The following is a 23,229-nucleotide window of genomic DNA, read 5'->3' as shown; positions in this document are numbered from 1 at the left end:
AATGTACACGACACTTTAACCTGTGCAGTGAACATTTATCATACCAAACTCACTACATATATTAATGTGAGAATCTGGGCACTGATTAGTGTTTGTTTGTGCACTGTGGAACATGCTGACGTTCATATGCATCGATGAAACTGTTTTCATTAGTGTTGACCCAGATCACCAATCATACTGGTGTTGGTTGCTATGGTGACGGAAGTTCACAGGAAGTCCTAAAGAGACTCTTCCAGGGCAATCTATAGCACATGCGCAACCAGCCGACGCCATATTGTAAACAAAGTACAGCTAAGCTAATAGCATAACACAACACTGCCAAACTAACCAGTTAGCAAACTTTCATTGAAACCCTTAAATACGCAACAAAACTCTTATTTGGCACTATATTTACTTAAAATAAAAAAATAAAAAATATCAGCAAAAAAAACAAAAAAACAATACAAAATCAGCCGCACCATTCATGATAATTTTTCATCTCAGATAATCCTGATTACAACAAATCATCGTGGCCAGCCTAATCTTCATACACATTACTGACATACAGGTATAGCCACAGAATCTACTTAAGGTGCGTACACACTGCCAGCGACTTTGTCGCTGCAAGTCGCCAGTGGCTGGCAGTGAAGTCACTAGTGGGCGTTCCCACTACTGGTTGCCTAGTAACGTTTATAAATGACATTCACGGATGCCATTCCATTGCTGTTGACAACGAATCGCTTTTCTTGCCACTAAAAACAAACATTTTGGAGGGAAAAGACTAAATAGAAATGGAATCAGTACATAAAATGCTTTATATCAAAGATGAATGAGAAACAAGGCGTGCTGTTTGCCATAGCGGCTGTTTATCTGCGGCGAAAATGCAAATGCCGGTCTGTCTGGGTCCATAAAATCCCCGCGATCTCAGATACACCTTTCCACGCAGTATATTTCTTAAAAATGTCCTTGTACGTGGGAAGAGACATATCATAGAGCACTGGGAAATTTCTAACAGCAAGAATTAGCCTTTCATCCATCTTTCCGTTACTGCAGGAGCTGAGAGAGAGAGAAGGATCACGTGAGCTCTCCCGTCGTCTCTCCTATTGGCTGTCGCTTCCGTTGAACTTTTCTCAACTTTGTCGCGTCGCTGGACACGCCCATATCTAGCGCCAACGGTCGCGACAGCTCGTGTCGCCGGAAGTCGCTGTGCTCGCATTGAAAATGAATGGTATTGAGTCGCTGTCGCGCGCTATGTCGCTGGCAGTGTGTACGCACCTTTATGCAGCATAAACACTAATTGTAACATACATGATGCAGTTTTAACAGATGTTGTTTAAACTACAGCAGATTTTCAGCTCGCAGGGAGGAGTCTGACATGGTTTGGTTTACACAGACATGCTACATACATCTGTTCTGATCAAGAAAAAATTTAAACCGACTGCCTCTTTTCAGAAGGTTCGAGCACAAACACTCTTCAGATGGTTCTCATTTAAGCATCTTTTAATTTAAATACATTTACATATACAAACCAGTCACGGCTAAACAAACAAAGCGGCCACTCTGCGTCATTACATTTCTGTCCACGTTCATGAAGTCGACGAGTCCTTCAATTACCATTATGCAGCATAACCATTAACTTACTGAGAGTAACCATATACGACATGTGCCTGGACCTGGCAAACTGGCCGAGCGGAGACACAGCTGGTCAGACTGATGACTATTCATCACACAAGGGACAGAGAACAAGACGCAATTCAAAGCAGGACAACAACAAAACTGTTCTCAGGTAAATAGAAGGTTCACACATGTTTTGGCCAGTGAATTTTCATCAGTTTTTCTGGTCTTTCCAATCAGAATAAAGAATTTGCGGTTAAAATTGTTCCCACAAAGAGCCGTCAGTTCGTCGTCTTCAGCATAAATAAAATAAATACAACACATAACTGTTAATCAGAAGGTTGCTGGTTCGATCCCCACAGCCACCACCATTGTGTCCTTGAGTAAGACACTTAACTCCAGGTTGCTCCAGGGGGGATTGTCCCTGTAATAAGTGCACTGTAAATCGCTTTGGATAAAAGCGTCTGCCAAATGCATAAATGTAAATATAGACTAAAAATCCACTCATAAATTTTACAGTGGTTTCATATATTTAAAGAATTCTGACAATTTTTGCACTGGTGGGGCCCGTTGTCATAACTAGCAGTTTTTTAAACACAAAAATATGAAATTGAGCCGGTGTGTTGCGGCCCGGGTTTGGTGGGCCGCTCTGGGCCAGAATGTCCAGGGCCACTTTTTAGTCCCAGTCCACCCCTGTGTGCTGCTTCACCCAACATGATGATCTATGGTCATTTCTCACCAATTTCATTTATTTTTATTTATATAATTATATACTTATTGTTCCTTGTATACATTCAGATTTATATATATATATATATTCAGATAGATCACTATATATTCAGAATCTATAACTATATTTACAGATTTAATTATATGTATATTTTCAAATGTATTCCTGTATATATTCATGATTTACATTTTTATATATTTAGATTTATGACTATATATTGAGGATTTATAACTTTATATGGATTTACAGCTCTATATTCACCATTTACACAATTCAGGATTCACATTTTTATATATTAACATTTATATATTAAGGATTTACTGTATATTTATATATTCAAAATGTACATTTATGTATATATGCATATGTTAATATTCTTATTTATAAATATATATTCAAATTCATAACAATACATTCAAGATGTATAACTATATTCTGATTTACAAATGCATATTCAGCATTTATATTTAAATATTCAAATGTATAACTATATACGTTTAGATTTACAACTGTATATTCAGCAAATATATACAGAACTGTGCAAAATTATTAGGCACATAAGATGATACACAAAAGCATTTGTCTTAAGATGGTTATTTATATCTTCAGCTTTAGTGTGTGAATAGGAAATATAAACGTTAGACTCCCAAACATTACTTTTGCAAATAGAAAAGATTAGAGTAGAAGAACAGGGAGCCCTGCAACAGATGTCATGACCCCCGCAAAAGCCCCCACTGAACATCGTAGTCAGTCTGAGATTACATAAAGAGACAGAAGCAATTGAGACAGCCGAAATACATAAGAAGAACTGTGGCGAATTCTCCATGAAGCGTGAACATCCTATCTGCCAACAACCAAGAAAAACTGTGTCCAGGTGTAAGTAGGAGAATTGGGGTTGTTTTAAAGGCAAAGGTGGCCACACCAAAATATTGATTTAGCTTTTTTATATTTACTGGACTTTGTATGACATTAAGTGATGAATGAAAACTATTTATGTCATTATTTTTGAAGACATCCGCACTATGCAACATTTTGTCACAAGTGCCTAAACACTTTTGCACAGTACTGTGTGTGTGTGTGTGTGTGTGTGTGTGTGTGTGTGTGTGTGTGTGTGTGTGTGTGTGTGTGTGTGTGCGCGTGTTTTTGTGATTTACGAGGACAATTTTGTAAGTTACAAATTAGTAATTACAAGGGTATTATGCTATAAATGTGATTTATGAGGACATTTCTAGTGTCCCCATAATTCAAATCGCTTAAAAATCATACTAAACAATGTTTTTTTGAAAATGTAAAAATGCAGAAGGTTTTCTGTGAGGGTTAGGTTTAGGGGTTGTGTTAGGTTTAGAGGATAGAATCTATAGTTTGTACAGTATAAAAGTCATTATGTCTATGGAAAGTCCTCATAATCATAGGTAGACCAACATGTGTGTGTGTGTGTGTGTGTGTGTGTGTGTGTGTGTATATATATATATAAAAATATATCAAATGTATCAATTTATATTTGGATACACAACTATATATTCAGAGTTACATTTATATATTCAGACTGATAACTATCTATTCAGGATTTTAAACTATACCCTCTAATTTAAAAGTATTTCATTTGATTTAAAAATATATTTTATTTAGGGCTGTTGATTTAACAAGTTAATTCAGTTCGATTAATTTTATAAAAAATAATGGCTAATGACTTAAAAGTATTTCAGCAATTAATCGCACTGCTCCCGGACCATAATTTGGAAGATTCCTGAGAAATGCAAGATTGTAGTACCACCTGTTTACTCCAGAGGGCAGTAAGTGAAACTTCAGCTGTGTGAGCAATGCACAGTTTATACAGTGAAGAAACACTTCAGCAGAACAACACAAACATGCGTTACATTCTTGCGTTTAAAACACTTGATTGAGCGCAAATCTGAACAAGTATTGAACTATATTTAACTTGATATACTGTATGCATACACATTTTTTTATATTTAAAGATAACTATGCATTTATTTATTAATTATTTCATCATTATATATTGAATTATTGCTATTTGAGTGGCTTTCTCAGCAAATATTTGTATATGCGATTAATTGCGCTTAATTAATTTGGTATTAATAATAAACAGTTACAATAATAAATCATGTAATTAATTCAATTTAAAAAAATTTATACGATTGACAGCCCTAATTGTAATATTTATAACAATATTGTCATGATTTATAAATATTTAGATTTACAATACTATATTCTGATTTACAACTTCAAATTCAGAATTTGTATAATTATTTCCTGTTTAGTCATGTTGTAAAATTTTCATTTCATATTTATTAAAATAAATGTTTGATCAGACTTGTATGGACAGACGTGATTGATTTGTAAGGTCGGGTGATTTGGTGGATAATGAATGTTCCATTAAAGGAACCTGAAGGAAAGAAAGTCATACAGGGTTGGAATAGCACAAGGGTGCGTAAATGATGACAGAATTTTCATTTTTAGACTTGTGCAGTTTATTTACCTGCCAGGCAATCAGGTCCTTTAGCTTTTCAATCTTCTCTTGGTCATTTGGGTGTTCCTGGACATATTTCTCTGTGAAAAAGGCCTGTAGATGACAGAAAACCCCTACTGTATATCATCTAATACATATATAGAAACATCTAGAAATAAAATATAGCTTTGAAATAATATGTTAGAATTTTGCTATCCAGTTCTATTTGTTAATAACGTTTGATCCTTGTCCTGCGACACAATTAGGCAATAATCACCAGAAAAATCTCATACCTTCTCATAGTTAGTGAAGCCGCCCATGACAGCTGGGTCCACAATGCCATTGAGCAGCATGGAGAGGGGGTTGATGGGAAGGCTCGGGTCATTGAGGTGCTGCTGAACCATGTTGTTGATTTTTTCATTGGTCAGCTGCATGGTCTCCATGGCATTCTCCAAAGGACTGATTTCCTCCTACGGAAAGAAGAAAAAACAAAAACAAATCTGAAGTCAGCACCCACACACAACTAGCAAACTTTAAATAATTGTACTTTTCGAGAACTTTCAACAACAGCCATTTTCTGTGAAAACCACGTCAACTAAAGAAGACACTTAGCAGAATGGATTTATCCCAAAGCCATGCAGAAAACAATTAAAGACAGGATAACGTGATTGGTTTTCACCAGCTGTCCAACGTGTTGCTACACAACAACTAAAGTTCCCACCGATAAAACAAACTAGTGAGCAGCTAAACAAGAGCATGTCTTCATGTCAAATTATAACTCTTGTAGACTCTCTCAAAACTTGCAAATTAGGATTTCTGAACAAAGAATTTGCTTATAAAAGTATAACTTTCTTTTGCAGAACGACATCTAATATTCAGAAGGTTCACGCAGGTCTTACCCACGCAACAGCTCTTTAGTGACAACTTGTGCACTATATTCTTATTATTATAACATCTGCGACTAAATCATTAAGTCAGGGATTAATACTATTGATTTAGCATCAAACCGGTCAGATCTGTGAAAGAATCGTTCAGTCCAATTTGTGTCCCAGATCAACTAGTCCTTGAAAGGAATTGGCTCCGAAGAACGATTTGTTCACTGATCCGGTTCTCAAATTCAACTCGTTGACTAAATGCTCACTGGCGGTAATGATGAATATTTTCAATGAATAACAACTTAAATTTCAGTCTGTTCTATACACAATACTAGCGTATTGCTTCAGAAGTCTTAAATACAGCGAACCCGTCATATGAACTGCTTTCATTGCGAAGTGAAGATAACTAAAAATGCTGGTTCTGTTTAATGAGAAAAGGAAATATGATTATATGGGTTTAGAATGACATGAAGCAAATTGTGGCAGGGTGGAGGGCGGGGCCGGGTCATGATTCTACACACCCGGTCCCATATCAGGCTAATCAAGCCTACGAGAGGGATAAAGGTCGACTGCGGAGGATTGTGTGGGAGAGAGAGATCGTTAACGATCATGTCCGTCATGTGTGTGTGTTTGTCTTTTAAGTTTATCATTAAAGCTATTATTTATATCGTCAAGCCGATTCTCGCTGCCTCCTTTCCATTGACTTCTTTACACTGGTGCCGAAACCCGGGAAGGAGGAGGGATACGCCGTAGTAGAGTTCTCGCCACTACCGTCCACCGCAACGGAGCAGCCGCGGCCATCTGCCGGGTGACGAGGATCCCAGCCACCTGGAAAAGGACGACGGCCGCCGACCGCAAGGGGAGAAGGGGCTCCTAACCGCCTGGAGCGTTCAGGGCCGCTGCCAGGGGCGCAGGAGTCGCCTACCAGCCACTGAAACGCGGCGGGGTCTGAGACTGCCGACTGCGGGCAGGGAGGGTCTCGCTGCCGACCGCCTGGAGCGGGAGAATAAAGGTCGACTGGGAGGATTGTGCGGGAGAGAGAGATCGTTAACGGACATGTCCGTCGTGTGTGTTTGTCTTTTTATTTTATCATTAAAACTATTATTTATATTGTCAAGATGCTTCTTGCTTCCTCCTTTCCATTGACTTCTTTACACAAATAATGACAGAATTTGTATTTTCGGTTAAACTATTTCTTTAAGGCTATATTCCAGGTTCAATACAAGTTAAGCTCAATCTACAACATTTGAGACATAACGTTGATTGCCACAAACATTCATTTTGATTCGTCCCTACTTAGTTTTTTTAAAAGCACAAATCTGCTTTATAATGGAAGTGAATGCGAAACCGTAATAGTAAAATATTCATTGTTAACAGTATAGCCACAAGACGTAAACAATATGCATGTTAACATGATTGTAGTGTGATCAAATTGCTAAATAACCTTTTCTGTATAAAATATATAAATTTATATTTATAATTATATAACTTTGTTGTCATGATGACGTAACACCGTAACCGCTAAAGTACTTGATAACAGAAGTGGAATATTTGTATGGATCGTGCCAGCACACATAATCATAAATCACCCTGCACACTGTGTAAAGTGGAAGACATGATGAAAATAATATGCTGGAGGTATACCGCGAAAGTATTTAGACTAGAGTGGGAGTGAGACAGGTCAGGTGTGTTTTAAGGGAGTCTAGAGGGGGTAGAGAGAGGTCAGGTTTGCTGTAATAGAGTATAGTGAGAGTGAGACAGGTCAGGAGTACTGTATTGTAATGTAGTGGGGTTAGACAGATCAGGTGTCTTGTGCTAGAGTATAGCGAGTGAGACAGGTCAAATCTACAGTAATATGCTGGAGTGGACTGAGAGTGAGACATGTCATGTTTCCTATATAGTTGTATTAATACGGCACAGATAATAAGTATTGGATTGTTGCGGGTGTGAGACAGGTCACTTCTACTGTATTGGAACGTGAAAGGGTTGAGACAGGGCAGGTATCCAGTACTGAAGTATAGTGAGAGTGAGACAGGTCAGGAGTACTGTATTGTAATATAGTGGGGTTAGACAGGTCAGGTGTCTTGTGCCAGTGAATTGAGTGAGCCAGGTCACATCTACAATGCTGGAGTGAACAGAGTGTGAGACAGGTCATGTCTACCTAATTTGAGTTTAGTGGGAGTAAGACAGAACAGATATTAAGTACTAGACTGTAGCGGGTGTGAGACAGGTCAGATCTGCAGTTTTGGAGTGCAAAGAGGGTGAGACAGGCCAGGTATACTGAAGTATAGTGAGAGTGACACAGTTTAAGCAAACTGTACTGGATTATAGTGAGATTGAGACAGGTCAAGTCTGTTATAATGGAGTGAGACACGTTAGGTATCTTGTGCTTGAGTGTAGTGAGTGAGACAGGTCAAATCTACTATACTGGAGTGGACTGAGAGTGAGACAGGTCAGGTGTCTTGTGCTAGAGTTTAGAGAGTCAGATCAAATCTATTATACTGGAGTGGACTGAGAGTGAGACAGGTCAGGTCAGGTCTATGTTACTGTAGAGTTTAGTGGGAGTGAGACAGGACAGATGTAAAGGTATGGACTGTAGGAGGAGTAAGACAGGTTGGCTCAACTGTACTGAAGTGTATAAGGGGGTGAAATGGGACAGGTCTACTGTTCTAGTGTATAGTGAGAGTAAGACAGGTCAAGTCTGTTATAGAGAAGTGAGACAGTCAAGTCTGCTATGCTGGAATGGAGTGAGACAGGTCAGGCCTACATTATTCCAATGCAGTATGGTGAGACAGTTCAGGTGCCTTGTGCCTGAGTGTAGTGAGACAGGTTGCATCCAATATGCTGGAGTGGACAGAGAGTGAGACAGGTCAGGTGTCTTGTGCTAGAGTGTAGTGAGTGAGTCAGGTCAAATCTATTATACAGGAGTGGACTGAGGGTGCGACAGGTCAGGTCTACTATGTTACTGTAGAGGACAGATCTAAAGTAATGGACTGTAGAAGGTGTAAGACAGGTCAGCTTAAATGTACAGAAGCATATAAGGGGTTGAGATGGGCCAGGTCTACTGTTCTAGTGTATAGTGAGAGTAAGACAGGTCAAGTCTTTTATAGTGCAGTGAGACAGGTCAGGTCAGCTGTGCAATAGTCTAGGGAGTGAGACTGTTCAGGTCTCCTGTATTTGAGCATTGTGACAGTGAGACAGAGCAGGTGTCTTATGTTGGAGGGTTGAGGGAGCAAGACAAGTCAGGTCTATGTATAGTAAGTAGTGGGGTGAGACAGTTCATGTCTCATGTATTGGATTGGATTCAAGGTGAATTGACACAGGTAAGGGGTTTAAGCTGTCATACTCACCGCTGAGACCGACATGACTTCAAACCAGCGCAGGATGCCGGGCAGTTTATACGCCGTGACGTAAGTTGTCCGTTCAATCCACATGTTCTATTAAATGAACAGAAAAACAGAGAACAAGATTAAGATGAACAGTTAGAAAACAAGAGAGCTTTTAGCAAAGTGGTACATTTCAGGCAAAGAGTGAACGCAAGTGTTTCCTGCGCACATGCACACACAAAGTGTTTTCTTTGCTGTAAGACTCAGGCTCCATTTACTGGATTTTAATGGATGTTTACCAACAACAGATGTGAGTGGGGTTTGGGGTAGACTTTGCATCTCAGCATAATAGCACAGGATTCTCAGATTTGACATCTCCACCTTAATAACTCTGTGTAAGTTTTTAAAAGGTTTGTAGATGAACGGCCATTAGAACAAACTGAGAACTTCTGAACAAACAATTCCAAAGCACTTTCTACATGTTATTGACTGAAATAACAAAAGAGAAATCTTTAAGTGTGGAAAGGGAAATATCAAAACCAAACAGAACTCACAGCAAACTCATTATCTGGATCTTTCTCTCCTTTCCGGACCGGTCGTGAATACTGGAACTTCTGAACTTCGTTTACAGTGTAAAAGCTGCAAGGCAAAATGAGCACAAGTTAATGATTCATCGTTGGATGGGCTGGACTTTGAGTGGGTTGTGTAGGGTCAGATTTCTGGGAGCTCTGGAATGCGACAGGGACTTGCATCGGTCCTGATGAAACACACTGACACATTGGCTGAAGAAACAGAGTGCATGCTCAAGGATGCTTTTTTTTAACATTTTCTCTCCCTGGTAACTAGAGGCAAAGACAATGCTTTTTTCACTTGTGTTCGACTCTGATTTTGTATCTTTTAAAGATGTAGAGAGGCAGGTCAAGCAGATGCAAAAGATTAATAAATACCACGAAAATGAGACTTTTTAATAGCAATAAACAACGCACACTATCATGTGCACAAAAATAGTGCTGATTATTATGACGATGGCTCTTCAAGTGTATATTTTTTAACATGTTCAGTCTGCATCGGTGGAAGAATAAAAACTAAATAATAATATATATATATATATATTCATATATTCATTCACAGTTCTTAATTCTCGATTTAAAACCCTTTTCTGGATGCAATGAGACTTGTGAAATGCACCCTAAATAAGCAGAGCAGGGTAAGCATGCCTGGAGTCTTGCCCTTGGACTTGGCTATGAACAAATGTAATTCTGATTTAAAAAGGAGACAGCTAACCATATATGATTTATACAAATGTTATATCTCCAGGGGAAGAAAGATCCAGCATGATGCGGAGAAACTGAAACAGAAATGTGAGTTATGACACTGGAGATAAGAGACGATAAAGGGTAAGCGCATCACATCCAGTCATGTGACCCATGGCCCTGATGCTTATTTACTCAGAGAGGGGACTTATGGGTAAATAGGGAGTTTTAATTACTTTTCATGCCCAATGTTGACTGTGATTGGCTATGGTATGCTGCCTGCATTCTGAAGATGGGTGATAACGGTGTTGTTTGCCCTGTGGCACAGAATGTAGCCTGAAACAGAATGATGCTTCACATGCAGGTGTGTGAGCTTTATTAACAGCACAGAGGAGTGTAGTAAGGTCAAACACTGTTTGCTCACTGCACATTTCCAATTTAATCAGTTGGGTGAGTCCCTCTGAAACACACACTGAGCTCTACCTGCCTTTCTACCAACCTATTTGTGTACACACACACACACACACACACACGCACGCACGCACGCACGCACACACACACACACACACACACACACATGTTGTGTTTCCATGTTTTATGGGGACTTTCCATAGACATAATGGTTTTTATACTGTACAAACTTTATATTCTATCCCCTAAACCTAACCCTACCCCTAAACCTAACCCTCACAGAAAACTTTCTGCATTTTTACATTTTCAAAAAACATAATTTAGTATGATTTATAAGCTGTTTTCCTCATGGGGACCGACAAAATGTCCCCACAAGGTCACACACACACACACACACACACACACACACACACACACACACACACACACACACACACACACACACACACACACACACACACACACACACACACACACACACACACACAGGCTCAGTGGTTATAACTTTCTCTATTTGCAAATCTTTCCAGAACTAATAAATATTTACCAGGAAGACAGACTCAATTGATGAGAATACCTATATATAAATATAGATTTAGATATATAAACAAATATACAGTATAGACAGGCTGGTAGATTGTAAATTGGGTTGCAAACAGACAAACTGTAAAATAGTGTTACAGATGACAGACAGATAGATAGATAGATATAAAAACATTGAATGAATGAACACTATCTAGAACGAATAAATTAACAAATTAATGACAGACACAGCAATAGAAAAAAAGAATGACAGAACAAATGAACAATAGCCAGGAAAGACGAATAGACAGACAAACAATAGAATGATAGATAAAATGAAAAAAGATAGAACAAAGGAATGAACAAGAGATAAATTGAACAAACAATACATAGAACAAATGATAGACTGACCAAACAAAAGAGATAGAATGACAGATAGAGCGAACAGATGATAGACAGAAAGCTAGAACGAACGGTAAACATATAATGAACAGGTAGATAGATAGATAGATAGATAGATAGATAGATAGATAGATAGATAGATAGATAGATAGATAGATAGATAGATAGATAGGTAGATATATAGATACGGTAGATAGATAGATACAATAGATAGACAGACAGACACTGTAGATAGATAGATACAATAGATAGATAGATAGACAGACAGCAGACAGATACTGTAGATAGATAGATAGAACGCTAGAACGAATGGTAAACATATAATGAACAGGTAGATAGATAGATACAATAGATAGATAGACAGACAGATAGGTAGATATATAGATACTGTACATAGATAGATAGATACAATAGACAGATAGACAGACAGACAGATAGAAATATACTGTAGATAGATACAATAGATAGATAGACAGACAGACAGACAGGTAGATAGATAGATAGACAGATACTGTAGATCAATAGATAGAACGCTAGAACGAATGGTAAACATATAATGAACAGGTAGATAGATAGACAGACAGACAGATAGAAATATACAGTAGATAGATACAATAGATAGATAGACAGACAGACAGATAGAAATATACAGTAGATAGATACAATAGATAGATAGACAGACAGACAGATAGATAGATAGATAGATAGATAGATAGATAGATAGATAGATAGATAGATAGATAGATAGATAGATAGATAGATAGATAGATAGATAGACAGGCAGACAGACAGATAGGTAGATACACTCACCTAAAGGATTATTAGGAACACATACTAATACTGTGTTTGACCCCCTTTCGCCTTCAGAACTGCCTTAATTCTACGTGGCATTGATTCAACAAGGTGCTGAAAGCATTCTTTAGAAATGTTGGCCCATATTGATAGGATAGCATCTTGCAGTTGATGGAGATTTGTGGGATGCACATCCAGGGCACGAAGCTCCCGTTCCACCACATCCCAAAGATGCTCTATTGGGTTGAGATCTGGTGACTGTGGGGGCCATTTTAGTACAGTGAACTCATTGTCATGTTCAAGAAACCAATTTGAAATGATTCGAGCTTTGTGACATGGTGCATTATCTTGCTGGAAGTAGCCATCAGAGGATGGGTACCGGTGGGGTCTTCTGCTGTTGTAGCCCATCCGCCTCAAGGTTGTGCGTGTTGTGGCTTCACAAATGCTTTGCTGCATACCTCGGTTGTAACGAGTGGTTATTTCAGGCAAAGTTGCTCTTCTATCAGCTTGAATCAGTCGGCCCATTCTCCTCTGACCTCTAGCATCAACAAGGCATTTTCAGCCCACAGGACTGCCGCATACTGGATGTTTTTCCTTTTCACACCATTCTTTGTAAACCCTAGAAATGGTTGTGCGTGAAAATCCCAGTAACTGAGCAGATTGTGAAATACTCAGACCGGCCCGTCTGGCACCAACAACCATGCCACGCTCAAAATAGCTTAAATCACCTTTCTTTCCCATTCTGACATTCAGTTTGGAGTTCAGGAGATTGTCTTGACCAGGACCACACCCCTAAATGCATTGAAGCAACTGCCATGTGATTGGTTGATTAGATAATTGCATTAATGAGAAATTGAACAGGTGTTCCTAATAATCCTTTAGGTGAGTGTATATAGATACAATAGATAGACAGACAGACAGACAGACAGACAGATAGACGGACGGACAGACAGACAGACAGCTCTTACCTCACGATCTGCTCTGACACGGGTTTGTTCTGAAATTTGGGTGGTAGTTCTAGAATGGGCTTCACTGTGAAACACTGAATGTCTGTTTTAGCCAAACTAAGAAACAATCACCCGAGACACTTTGGTAGCAGAACAAACCTACAAACAAATGTTTCTACAGTATTTAAAAAGACTTATCATAAAACATATGTGTGTAGAGAAACACACTTCCACTGAGTGACCGTAAAGGATACACTGTCCAGAAGAGTTCTTGATGTCCTCACTGGCTGGAGTCGTGGTCTTCATCTTTTCAGCATTGGGGAACTGAGTAAGCAGTCGTGCCACAAAATCCTCCCACCGTTCATACTCCTTTCCACGATAAATGAACATCTTATTCTGAAAAACAACACAACACAACATATTTGAATCTTAATAGACTACATCTTTAATTTTTGTGTCTTGGTTTTATAAATTCCACTTTCTGTGCTCCCTGCCCTAGTCAGGAATATCATTAGCATGATATGAATTTCAAACACATTTCATTTTATACACAGCATATTAAAAATGCAGTTTAACAACAAAATGACAATGAAATACACAGAGGCCAGAAGCTGAGCACTAACATATGATCTACAAGTATAACACCATTTAAGATGCAAATACAACAGGTGAAAAAACTAAACTTGCAGAAATTGGGAACAGAATCCAAATATTGCATGCAAATCGTGATTACCAGCACCTCAGTGAACCTTGTCTACAGAACATACACACAGTAAGATGCCAGAAGACCATATGGAAACACTGCAAATGTGGGATACAGTAATCAAAACCACATTCTGTGAATCACCAGGGATTTAGGAACAGTAAAGGACAGTAAATTAACGCCAAAACAGAAAACAATTTCACTCAAAATGCTCATTCTGTACTTAAATCCCTGGCATGCAGAATGAGAATGCTGAATCCAAAAATAGACAATGCGGTGGAAATTCAGAGGCGTTTGGCAGCGTAGAAACGTTCAATTACTGCACACCGTGACAAAGACAGCGTCAATCACGTGTGCCTACCAAAAACCACTGTTAACAATTTTCAGTCCTCAGCATATGTGTGAATAACTACACACTACATAAACACCTACACACATGGGCATACAGAGAAATATGCTTGTGCTTAGAGGGTGAGAGTGTGAGTACATTCTGAATGGCGTACTGTGATCTATATGCAAATTATAAACGTCAAATATAAAACAATTGATTTAAAGTTCAAATATACTGTAAGTTGTTTGAGAGTGTGGGGAGAACGACTCAATTGCATTACTCACAGTATGTCAAGGGGTTGGGCAGTCGCTGCAAAGCTTTTTTTGCCACGGTTTATTGCCCACGATTCTCTGACTGGTGGTTGTTTCCTTTACAGGATCATAGTTAGTGTAGTTCTTCACTATAGATTTTGTTTGCAAATAAGTTGAAATAATGCAGACTGATGGCTTCAACAGAACAATCAATTAACAACCTTGGATGGATGCATGGATGGATGCATGGATGGATGGATGGATCGGATGGATGGATGGATGCATGGATGGATGGATGGATGGATGGATGAATGGATGCATGGATGGATGGATGAATGGATGGATGCATGGATGGATGGATGGATGGATGGATGCATGGATGGATGGATGGTGTAGACAGACAAACAGACAGAGAGACAGACTAAGATAGATAGATAGACAGACAGAGAGAGAGATAGACTGAGATAGATAGATAGACATACAGACAGAGAGAGATAGACTGAGATAGATAGATAGCATGGATGGATAGTATGGATGGATGGACATACAGACAGAGATGGATGGACTGAGATGGATGGATAGCATGGATGGATAGATAGATGGATGGATGGATAGTATGGATAGCATGGATGGATGAGATGGATGGATGAGATAGATTGAGATGGATGGATGGATAGATAGCATAGATAGATAGTGTAGACAGACAAACAGACAGAGAGAGATAGACTGAGATAGATAGATAGATAGATAGATAGATAGATAGATAGATAGATAGATAGATAGACATACAGACAGATAGATAGCTAGACATATAGATAGATAGATAGATAGATAGATAGATGAGATAGACTGAGATAGATAGATAGATAGATAGATAGATAGATAGATAGATAGATAGACATACAGACAGAGAGAGATAGACTGAGATAGATAGATAGATAGATAGATAGATAGATAGATAGATAGATAGATAGATAGATAGACATACAGACAGATAGATAGATAGACTAAGATAGACAGGCAGGCAGGCAGGCAGGCAGACTGACAGACAAACTTGGGTAGATAGACAGACAGAGAGAGAGACAGACTAAAATAGATAAACGGACAGACAGATAGACGGATGGACAGACAGAGAGATGGACAGACAGACAAAGATAGATAGATGGACGGAGGGATGGACAGACAGACATAGATAGATAGACAGACAGACAGACAGACAGACAGACAGAGAGTCCTTGTTTACATTTGAAGTTTTTGACAGTTTAGTTTGAATAGTGTTGGCCCATTTGCATTTTCTATTCATGTAATTCTATGGGATTATGGGAATATTTGATTATCCGCTGTGTGAAACCTGTTATTCTGATCGGTTGTAAAAGTCTGAGCAACCTGAGCCAGAACAGTCTGAAGGTCTATGATAAGTACTGTGAATGCATCTTGAAAGCTCAAGGATGAGTTACAGACATACATTTGATATTGGTAAAGATTTTGAAAAACCATAAACCATGTCTGCAAATAAGTATGTTGGCTTTGTCAAGCCAACACAATAATCCGAAAAAATGTAAACACATAAAAACACATTAAGGTAATTTTATATTTATTTATTTAATTGAAATGGAAAAAAAGTGACACTTTTTAAATAAGTCTTACTGTTCTCTATGCAACATGTTTAACTTTTAATTTTGTTTAAAAAGGGTGACCTGGATTTACCCATATACAGAAGTATCTGCAAGTATTCCATTCTGAACATATCCTGAGAGTCACACAAATGTGGATAAAGCAATTAATGCACACGTATGTGCATACACACACTCTCGGCCTGAACAAACATACTTCAGTTGCTCAATTAATGTGTACATGTCTGTAGGTGAAATGTGCCCAGGGCTGTTTTCAAATCTGCTTTGAGCGATAAGGTGACAAATTGCACTGAGCACTCGATGGGTGTTTTCACACCGCCAGCGATTCCAAACACGGCAGAATAAACTGGCAGCGCTCGAATGACTCTGCATGAATACAAAAGTGGCACTTTAAGGAGGAAAGCGAGATTGCAACACGTTTTCCATTTCAAAAGGCAAAGCTGCTCTCCATGGAGCCACATGTCAACAGTGGCAGGATGCGGCGGACATCAGATGCCCGTTTCTTTTTCTATACCAGGGTGACTGGAGAAAGACATGTGACTATAGACAGTTGGAAATGCATTACAAGAATTACAAATATATCTGAAGCCGTTCTGTCCCACAACCACAGGCTTAAAACATCCAGTGTGTATGACCTATAGAAGATGAATGAGTATGTTTCGACATGAATGATAAAGGCTTCTGCTTTGGAAATAATCATAACAGCACATAGATAAAAATATGAAAGGTGAAGTGTGTCATTTCTGCACTACTAGTGTTACCATATAGAACTGAGTTCAACAGTCTGGTTCCCAGAGTAAAATTCCCATTCATTTTCTCAATAGGGGAATCGATTAACAATAACTTATACACATTTTAAGACAGACCTAACATGAGCTCTGAGGTTGCTAATTGATGGTATATGTTTCCGTTGAAGGCATCAGTCCACATTATTTCATTTGATTTATTTTCATTTTGCTTATAATATGAATTGCATTTACATTTATGCATTTGGCAGATGCTTTTATCCAAAGCAACTTACAGTGCACTTATTACAGGGACAATCCCCCCCGGAGCAACCTGGAGTTAAGTGCCTTGCTCATGGACACAACGGTGGTGGCTGTGGGGTTCGAACCAGTGTCCTTCTGATTACCAGATTAACAGTTATGTGCTTAGACCACTACACCACCACCACTCCTTTTGTTGGTGAAGAGATACACTATTAAAGGGGAATGATCCGCCAATTTAAAACAAAGTTTTGCGGCAAAAACAAAGCACGTCAAAAGAGCAATGAATCAGCCGCCCACCTCAATGTATGATGCAATCGAGTCAATCTCTCAAAACTACCTCTCTGTATTTGCATATATCTGATTTGTTTGCAATACAATTATATTACTTCTCTACTTTTAATTAAAACATTTTCAATTCAATTACATCATTTGCAATGCTTCATGGGATTGTAGTTCATTCCCTCTTTCAAGACACACAACTTCAGGTTGAACGTCTTCAAACTTTATATTGTTGTCCGATTTTCACACACGTTTTTGCTTCAAATCAGAGTTTGTAACGTTCACCTCAGAGCTGGTTGGGTTGGCTCATGGCTTAAAACTGAAGGATTTTATTAAATTCCTATGGAAAAAAAAAATAATGGGAAAAATACTGCCGAAACGGTTGCACTCTATTGCAAAAATGATGTCAGTTTTCTCACAGGTTTCCCTAAACACTCCCCCCATCTGCCATTGGTCATTCAAACAGATAGTCCCGCCCCAAACTTACACCATTGGTTGGTGCTCTGTTGGGTTAATCTAAATCTCCATGAGATAATGAGAGGCCAGTGGAGATGTATTTGAGATACATGCTAATACAAATTGCCTGATCACCCAAGATGAATCTGAGATCCTGGTTTAAATGAGGTCTCAAGGAGAACAATGTTTCCAGACAGGGTTGTAATGTTGTCATTATGAGTCATAACTGGAGAAAAGTGTCAGAGATCTAATGAGAGAGAGCAAGATAAAGAACCAGATATACAAATAGAAGTAGAAAGGAAAGTCTAAATGATCTAAATGACATTTGTGTCCTGTGGAGGACACTGTTGGAAAGTTTGGAGAAGCCACACAAAGACGGCAGTAATTGATTTCCAGGGCTTTGGATACATATATCAGATACATTCACAATGCAATTCCCACACAAAGTAACAGACACATCTCCATGGTGAATTATGTCAGACTTCTAAATTCAGAGAGAAACTGTGCATATGTAACTCACCCTGAGGAACGAGGGGTAGCCCAGCCCATAATAACCGACAGCAAAGTAGTCTGGCTTTGGTCTAATCACCTTGACGATGCTCTCATAAAACTGAGCCTGCTTCCTCTATGAGAGAAAGACAGAAATAATCATATAATCAGTTCTTAACAAGTTATGGCCCACAATTTGTTCCTAGTGGGTTGCTAGGATGATCTGGGTGGTTTCTTAAGTCAAAAGAGGCCACTTTCTTTTTCTCCCCATGATATTATGGTCACTCCTTCAGCGTTAATGTAAGAATCTTTAGCCGTTTTACTGCACACCAGGTGGCATTTGTAAATTCCATCACAAGTAATTGCACACCTCTCCTCAACAAGCTGCATGATTTGAGGTTTCATTCATGCCCACAAACTATGCAGGCAGAGTTATTCAAATCAAATCAAATCAATCAAATCTCTTTATTGTCACTCAACCATATACACAAGCGCAACAGTGGGTGAAAGTCTTGGGAGCGGTTCCAAGCAACATAGCAGTATGACAATTAGTGATGAGTGCATTCACCAAAACATAATGCATTCAAGTAAGTACCACAATGACATTTCTACATAAATCTGCTTTAATAAAAATAAACTTAAAGGTGCTTTAATTCATAAACAAAATATTTTATGGAACTACCCTGTTTTTGTTTTTTGTTTAGTTGTTTTTCGGATACGGTAACATATAATAGCATGGTTTTTGGACATTTATTCTACCTACCATTGTTATATTCGAAGTAGCTTGGAGTACCATGTAAATACCATGGTAAATGATATATGGTGCCCATTTGGTACCATGCTAAATACAAATGTACAGAGTAAAACATTCAGACAATAGAACACTTTCACATTATTCAATCAACTAGGCCATGTTACTCTACAATTTTTCAAATGTACTTATTACTGACTTAAGATGTAGTATTAAAGATTGAAGAAGAGTAGAAATATTTTCAAAACTTTTGAATATATGGTGAAGGGTCTGCACTTATATAGCGCCTTTTTAACCTTAGCTTTACTTAAAGCGCTTTACACTGCGTCCCAATCACCCATTCACACTCACATTCACACACCAATGGCGGCAGAGCTGCTATGTAAGGTGCTAGCCGCCATTGGGAGCAACTTGGGGTTCAGTGTCTCGCCCAAGGACACTTCGGCATGTGGAGTCATGTGGACCGAGAATCGAACCACCAACCCTGTGATTAGTGGCCGACCCGCTCTACCACCTGAGCCACAGCCAACCCTAATACATCTGGTTAAAGTTTGGTCTGTTGCAGTTGGACACATTTTTGTAACTCTGCAAACTCTTGTCAACAAACATATGCAATTTACGTCTACAATTGACTAAAATGAATGAATATGACATGATCAAATATTGATTTAATTAAAGAACATTTTTGTCATAAGACAAAAAATATGACGGCCTATTTTTAGACTATTATTAGAACATCAGATTCTGTATTCCATGGCATACATAATTATTCAGGTAATACAATCAAGGCTAAAACATTTAAATAAATCAGAAATAGGAAAAGGAACTTCTGCAATGTCAAAATAAAGGTTGCTCACAAGCTTTTGGTCAAGTCTATGCAAAAAGTACAGAGATTACTATGTTGATTTCAGACAAAAGTGAAGCTTATCTTGGTGTCTGAGTGGAACGATTTGTCATTTATTGGCAATTAAACAAATCTGCACTAATGAACACATTCATTAAAACTCCATATTCCACATGTATAAGGCCAATTTAGCTAGCTTTGTACACTTTAAAAGCCTGAATGACTCATTAATCGTTTGTTTCATTCTAAAAGGTTGAATGAGAAAGTTTGTACTTACCAGCAAAGCACTCAGCTGCTCAAAGTCAAACATTTCATTCTCATATTGTTCAGCTAACTCCTTCCCCAGGATAATGGCCTCCTCCCACATCTGAAGACAAAGCACCAAAAAACACATCAAAAGTCTCTTGGGGTGTCATTATGTCAGACTACGGTTATGTGAAATAGATCTAACTCATCTGTAAACAATGTGCTTGGAATTGCCTGTCAAACAAAAGTGCTTTTTGAGATTTATACTGAAGTGGATGCAGATTTATCCTGCTACACGGTGTTGATCATGTTAAATATGTGAAGCCAACATGAATCAAAATGAGCATTCACAACCCATTTTATTTTTGTAATGTGTGTAAAACGGAATATAAAAATTCAGACAGGATTTTATTAATCAATAATTTATTAGATGGTGAAAAGTGGGAGTTAAATATCAGAATCGAGTCAAAGCTGATATAGTCAGTTTACAGTGCATTCTAGAAAACTATAGCATATACAGTATAATGCATGCACACTGTATATTACATTGATGCACATTATTATATTGTTTGCCGTAATGCATGCACAATTGACTATTTTTTTTCCCATACAACAAAAATGGCTAAAATTATGATAAAGTTAAATAAAAAAAATCTGTAAAATATAAAATGCTAATTTGTAGTTTTTAAAAAAAACACTTGGTGACCAAATCTTGAGTTTCTTTAATACGTATCACAATATTTGCTATTATTTCAGTAAACTTTACTATATTAACCTGCATCAAATTGCTGCTAACTATTGATAAGATGTTAGAAACAACACCATAAAATAGCCTTTGGAATAATTGCACACAATAAGATATAATGCAGGAAAGTAAATATTTTCATTTTGATTTTATGGCTCATAGTCATGACCTTCCAATAAATCACATCTCGTTTTCATTTAGAAAGATTCTGATTTTGGATCTTTGATAGGAAGTAGGCAGTAAAAAATATGGATATGGACAGGAATATGGATATTCTCTGGCTCTCTCACAATAAATCGCAATATCATTCTCACATATCAGACTTATAACTCCAAATGCCAGTTGTAAATATCACCTCCATGTGACATTATATTTCAGTTGCACAGAAATTGATAAACAACTAATTCTTCAAATCAAACTCTGAGTGCATCCTGATGGTATAGAGAGGGGCTATGATCATATATCACTATGTGCAGTGCATTATTATTGAGCAAGCTTCCAGTAAATGTATCTGAAGTCTGGAGGTGTCCTAGATTACAGACGATGCTGCACTAATTCAGACTGGCAGAGATCAGATGAAGACTGTGAATGAAGCAATAAACTACTGTGGAGAAGAAAAAAATAAATACATGCTAGGTGTTTGTCGGGAATTGAAACTCACATTCTAATGGAGCTGGATGATATATTGAATATTTACTATGTATTTGCAATGATTTTTGTTGTCATTATAAAACCAAGGAATGGTGTGGATATCATACGTTTTCTAAAGGCCATGTCATTAGTCATTTCGCAATCCTTCCTTGTCTCATGACTTGTGAGTTTGTAACATAGTCTAATGAAAAATCTGTAAGTTATGGTGAAAACGTAAGATATCATTCGACTTGGCTTTGACACAAAGGTTTGCCTTTTTATTTCCATTGAGACCAATCAACCAACAAACAGAATTGCAGATCAATACAATAAACACGTCAAATTTTAGCTAGACTCATATTCAACATTTATATTAAGAGAAGGAATCATCCATGAACAAAATGAGTTACTCATTCCATGTTTATTTATGCAATACAACGCCTGATGTCAATAAAGTGTAACACGCTTCCCTAGTCTCATTCCAAACTCCCACATTCTCTCTTCGTTGGTATATAACAGTGAATTTCCCATTAAAATCATACTTAGGTTAAAAGGTTTAAACTTAGGAAAAATCTTAATAACATAGGTTTGTTTATTTTACACTATGAGAGTAAAAGTATGTTTTTCGTATAGGCCATGTTGTTCCTGAAAAGTGTGTTTGTGCTGGGCTGGGTTGTGTTGTTTATTTAAAACAAATGACACTTGGTTTGGTATTTTATTTTATCTAACGAAAATACATTTTTACATTATGAAGTATGGCTTGAGTGTAAATACATTTTGGAGGCCATTGTATATACTGAATATTGTTTGAAAAATATTGCTTAGCTATATCGCCCAGTTATATATTATTAGGCCACATATTTATAAGCTTGATAACTAATTTTTACCAATTTTGCCTAATAAATGTCTGTCGTGATAGCAGAGTATAGGAAAACATAGTTGGAAACAAGGCAGGGAAAGGGAGACAGAGAGCGAGAAGAACAGTTTGTTTGACTTCCTCTCTCAGCGCTCCAGAGGCGCTCAGCTGTGACATGTGGGAATGTCCCATCAGTCTGAGCAGTGTTTAAAATAGACTCTCTGAAAAGCTGAAATAATTCCCATTAAGTCTGTCAAACAGAAGAACAGAGGTCCAGAGCTGCTCCTCAATCAATTTTCCAGGACTGATTGACGTGCTCTCTCGATTTGACACAGACACACTCGGTCAAGATTTGGAGCCGAATAATGGGGTTCAGTCCAGGGCAGGGGAATCCATAAAAGATTCCCCAACTGAGAGACCTCTACACTGGGCATAGATCTCTGCATGGCCCCTTATAACCCTCAAATCCCTCTACAGCCTACCAGACTAATAGAGTTGAGGCCATAACAGAGAGCCAAAAAACTCACTCTCTCTCTATTTCTCATTGGGTCACCTTTGTGTTTCACCGACTACTGCAAATTCTTCCAGTACTTGAGCATCAAGACATGGTTAAAGACTCAATAAAATGGCTTGATGAGTGCTGTTTTCGTTCCTGTGTTGTCCTATTTCCTACTGTAATGGGAATTTGAGGCAGGGCTTGCTTA

At 38.1% G+C, this 23,229-nt stretch overlaps 1 protein-coding gene across 1 annotated transcript in view; it reads right to left on the bottom strand.

The window, feature by feature from the left end:
* The window catches only part of dock1 (dedicator of cytokinesis 1), a 308,833-nt gene that overhangs the window by 28,705 nt on the left and 256,899 nt on the right, over positions 1-23,229 (bottom strand). Inside the window, exons 39-46 of the mRNA XM_052112963.1 lie at positions 20,326-20,415; positions 18,485-18,589; positions 13,576-13,717; positions 13,343-13,424; positions 9,549-9,633; positions 9,019-9,105; positions 5,087-5,263; positions 4,824-4,907 (exon numbers count right to left, since the gene is read on the bottom strand). Coding sequence (XP_051968923.1) covers positions 4,824-4,907; positions 5,087-5,263; positions 9,019-9,105; positions 9,549-9,633; positions 13,343-13,424; positions 13,576-13,717; positions 18,485-18,589; positions 20,326-20,415 — 852 coding nt within the window. The remainder of the gene's footprint in view (positions 1-4,823; positions 4,908-5,086; positions 5,264-9,018; positions 9,106-9,548; positions 9,634-13,342; positions 13,425-13,575; positions 13,718-18,484; positions 18,590-20,325; positions 20,416-23,229) is intronic.

Source organism: Xyrauchen texanus, chromosome 40 (genome assembly GCF_025860055.1).
Source record: "Xyrauchen texanus isolate HMW12.3.18 chromosome 40, RBS_HiC_50CHRs, whole genome shotgun sequence".
Taxonomy (NCBI): domain Eukaryota; kingdom Metazoa; phylum Chordata; class Actinopteri; order Cypriniformes; family Catostomidae; genus Xyrauchen; species Xyrauchen texanus.
The sequence above is the reverse complement of the archived record's forward strand: the minus strand, read 5'-3'. Positions and strand labels throughout refer to the sequence as shown.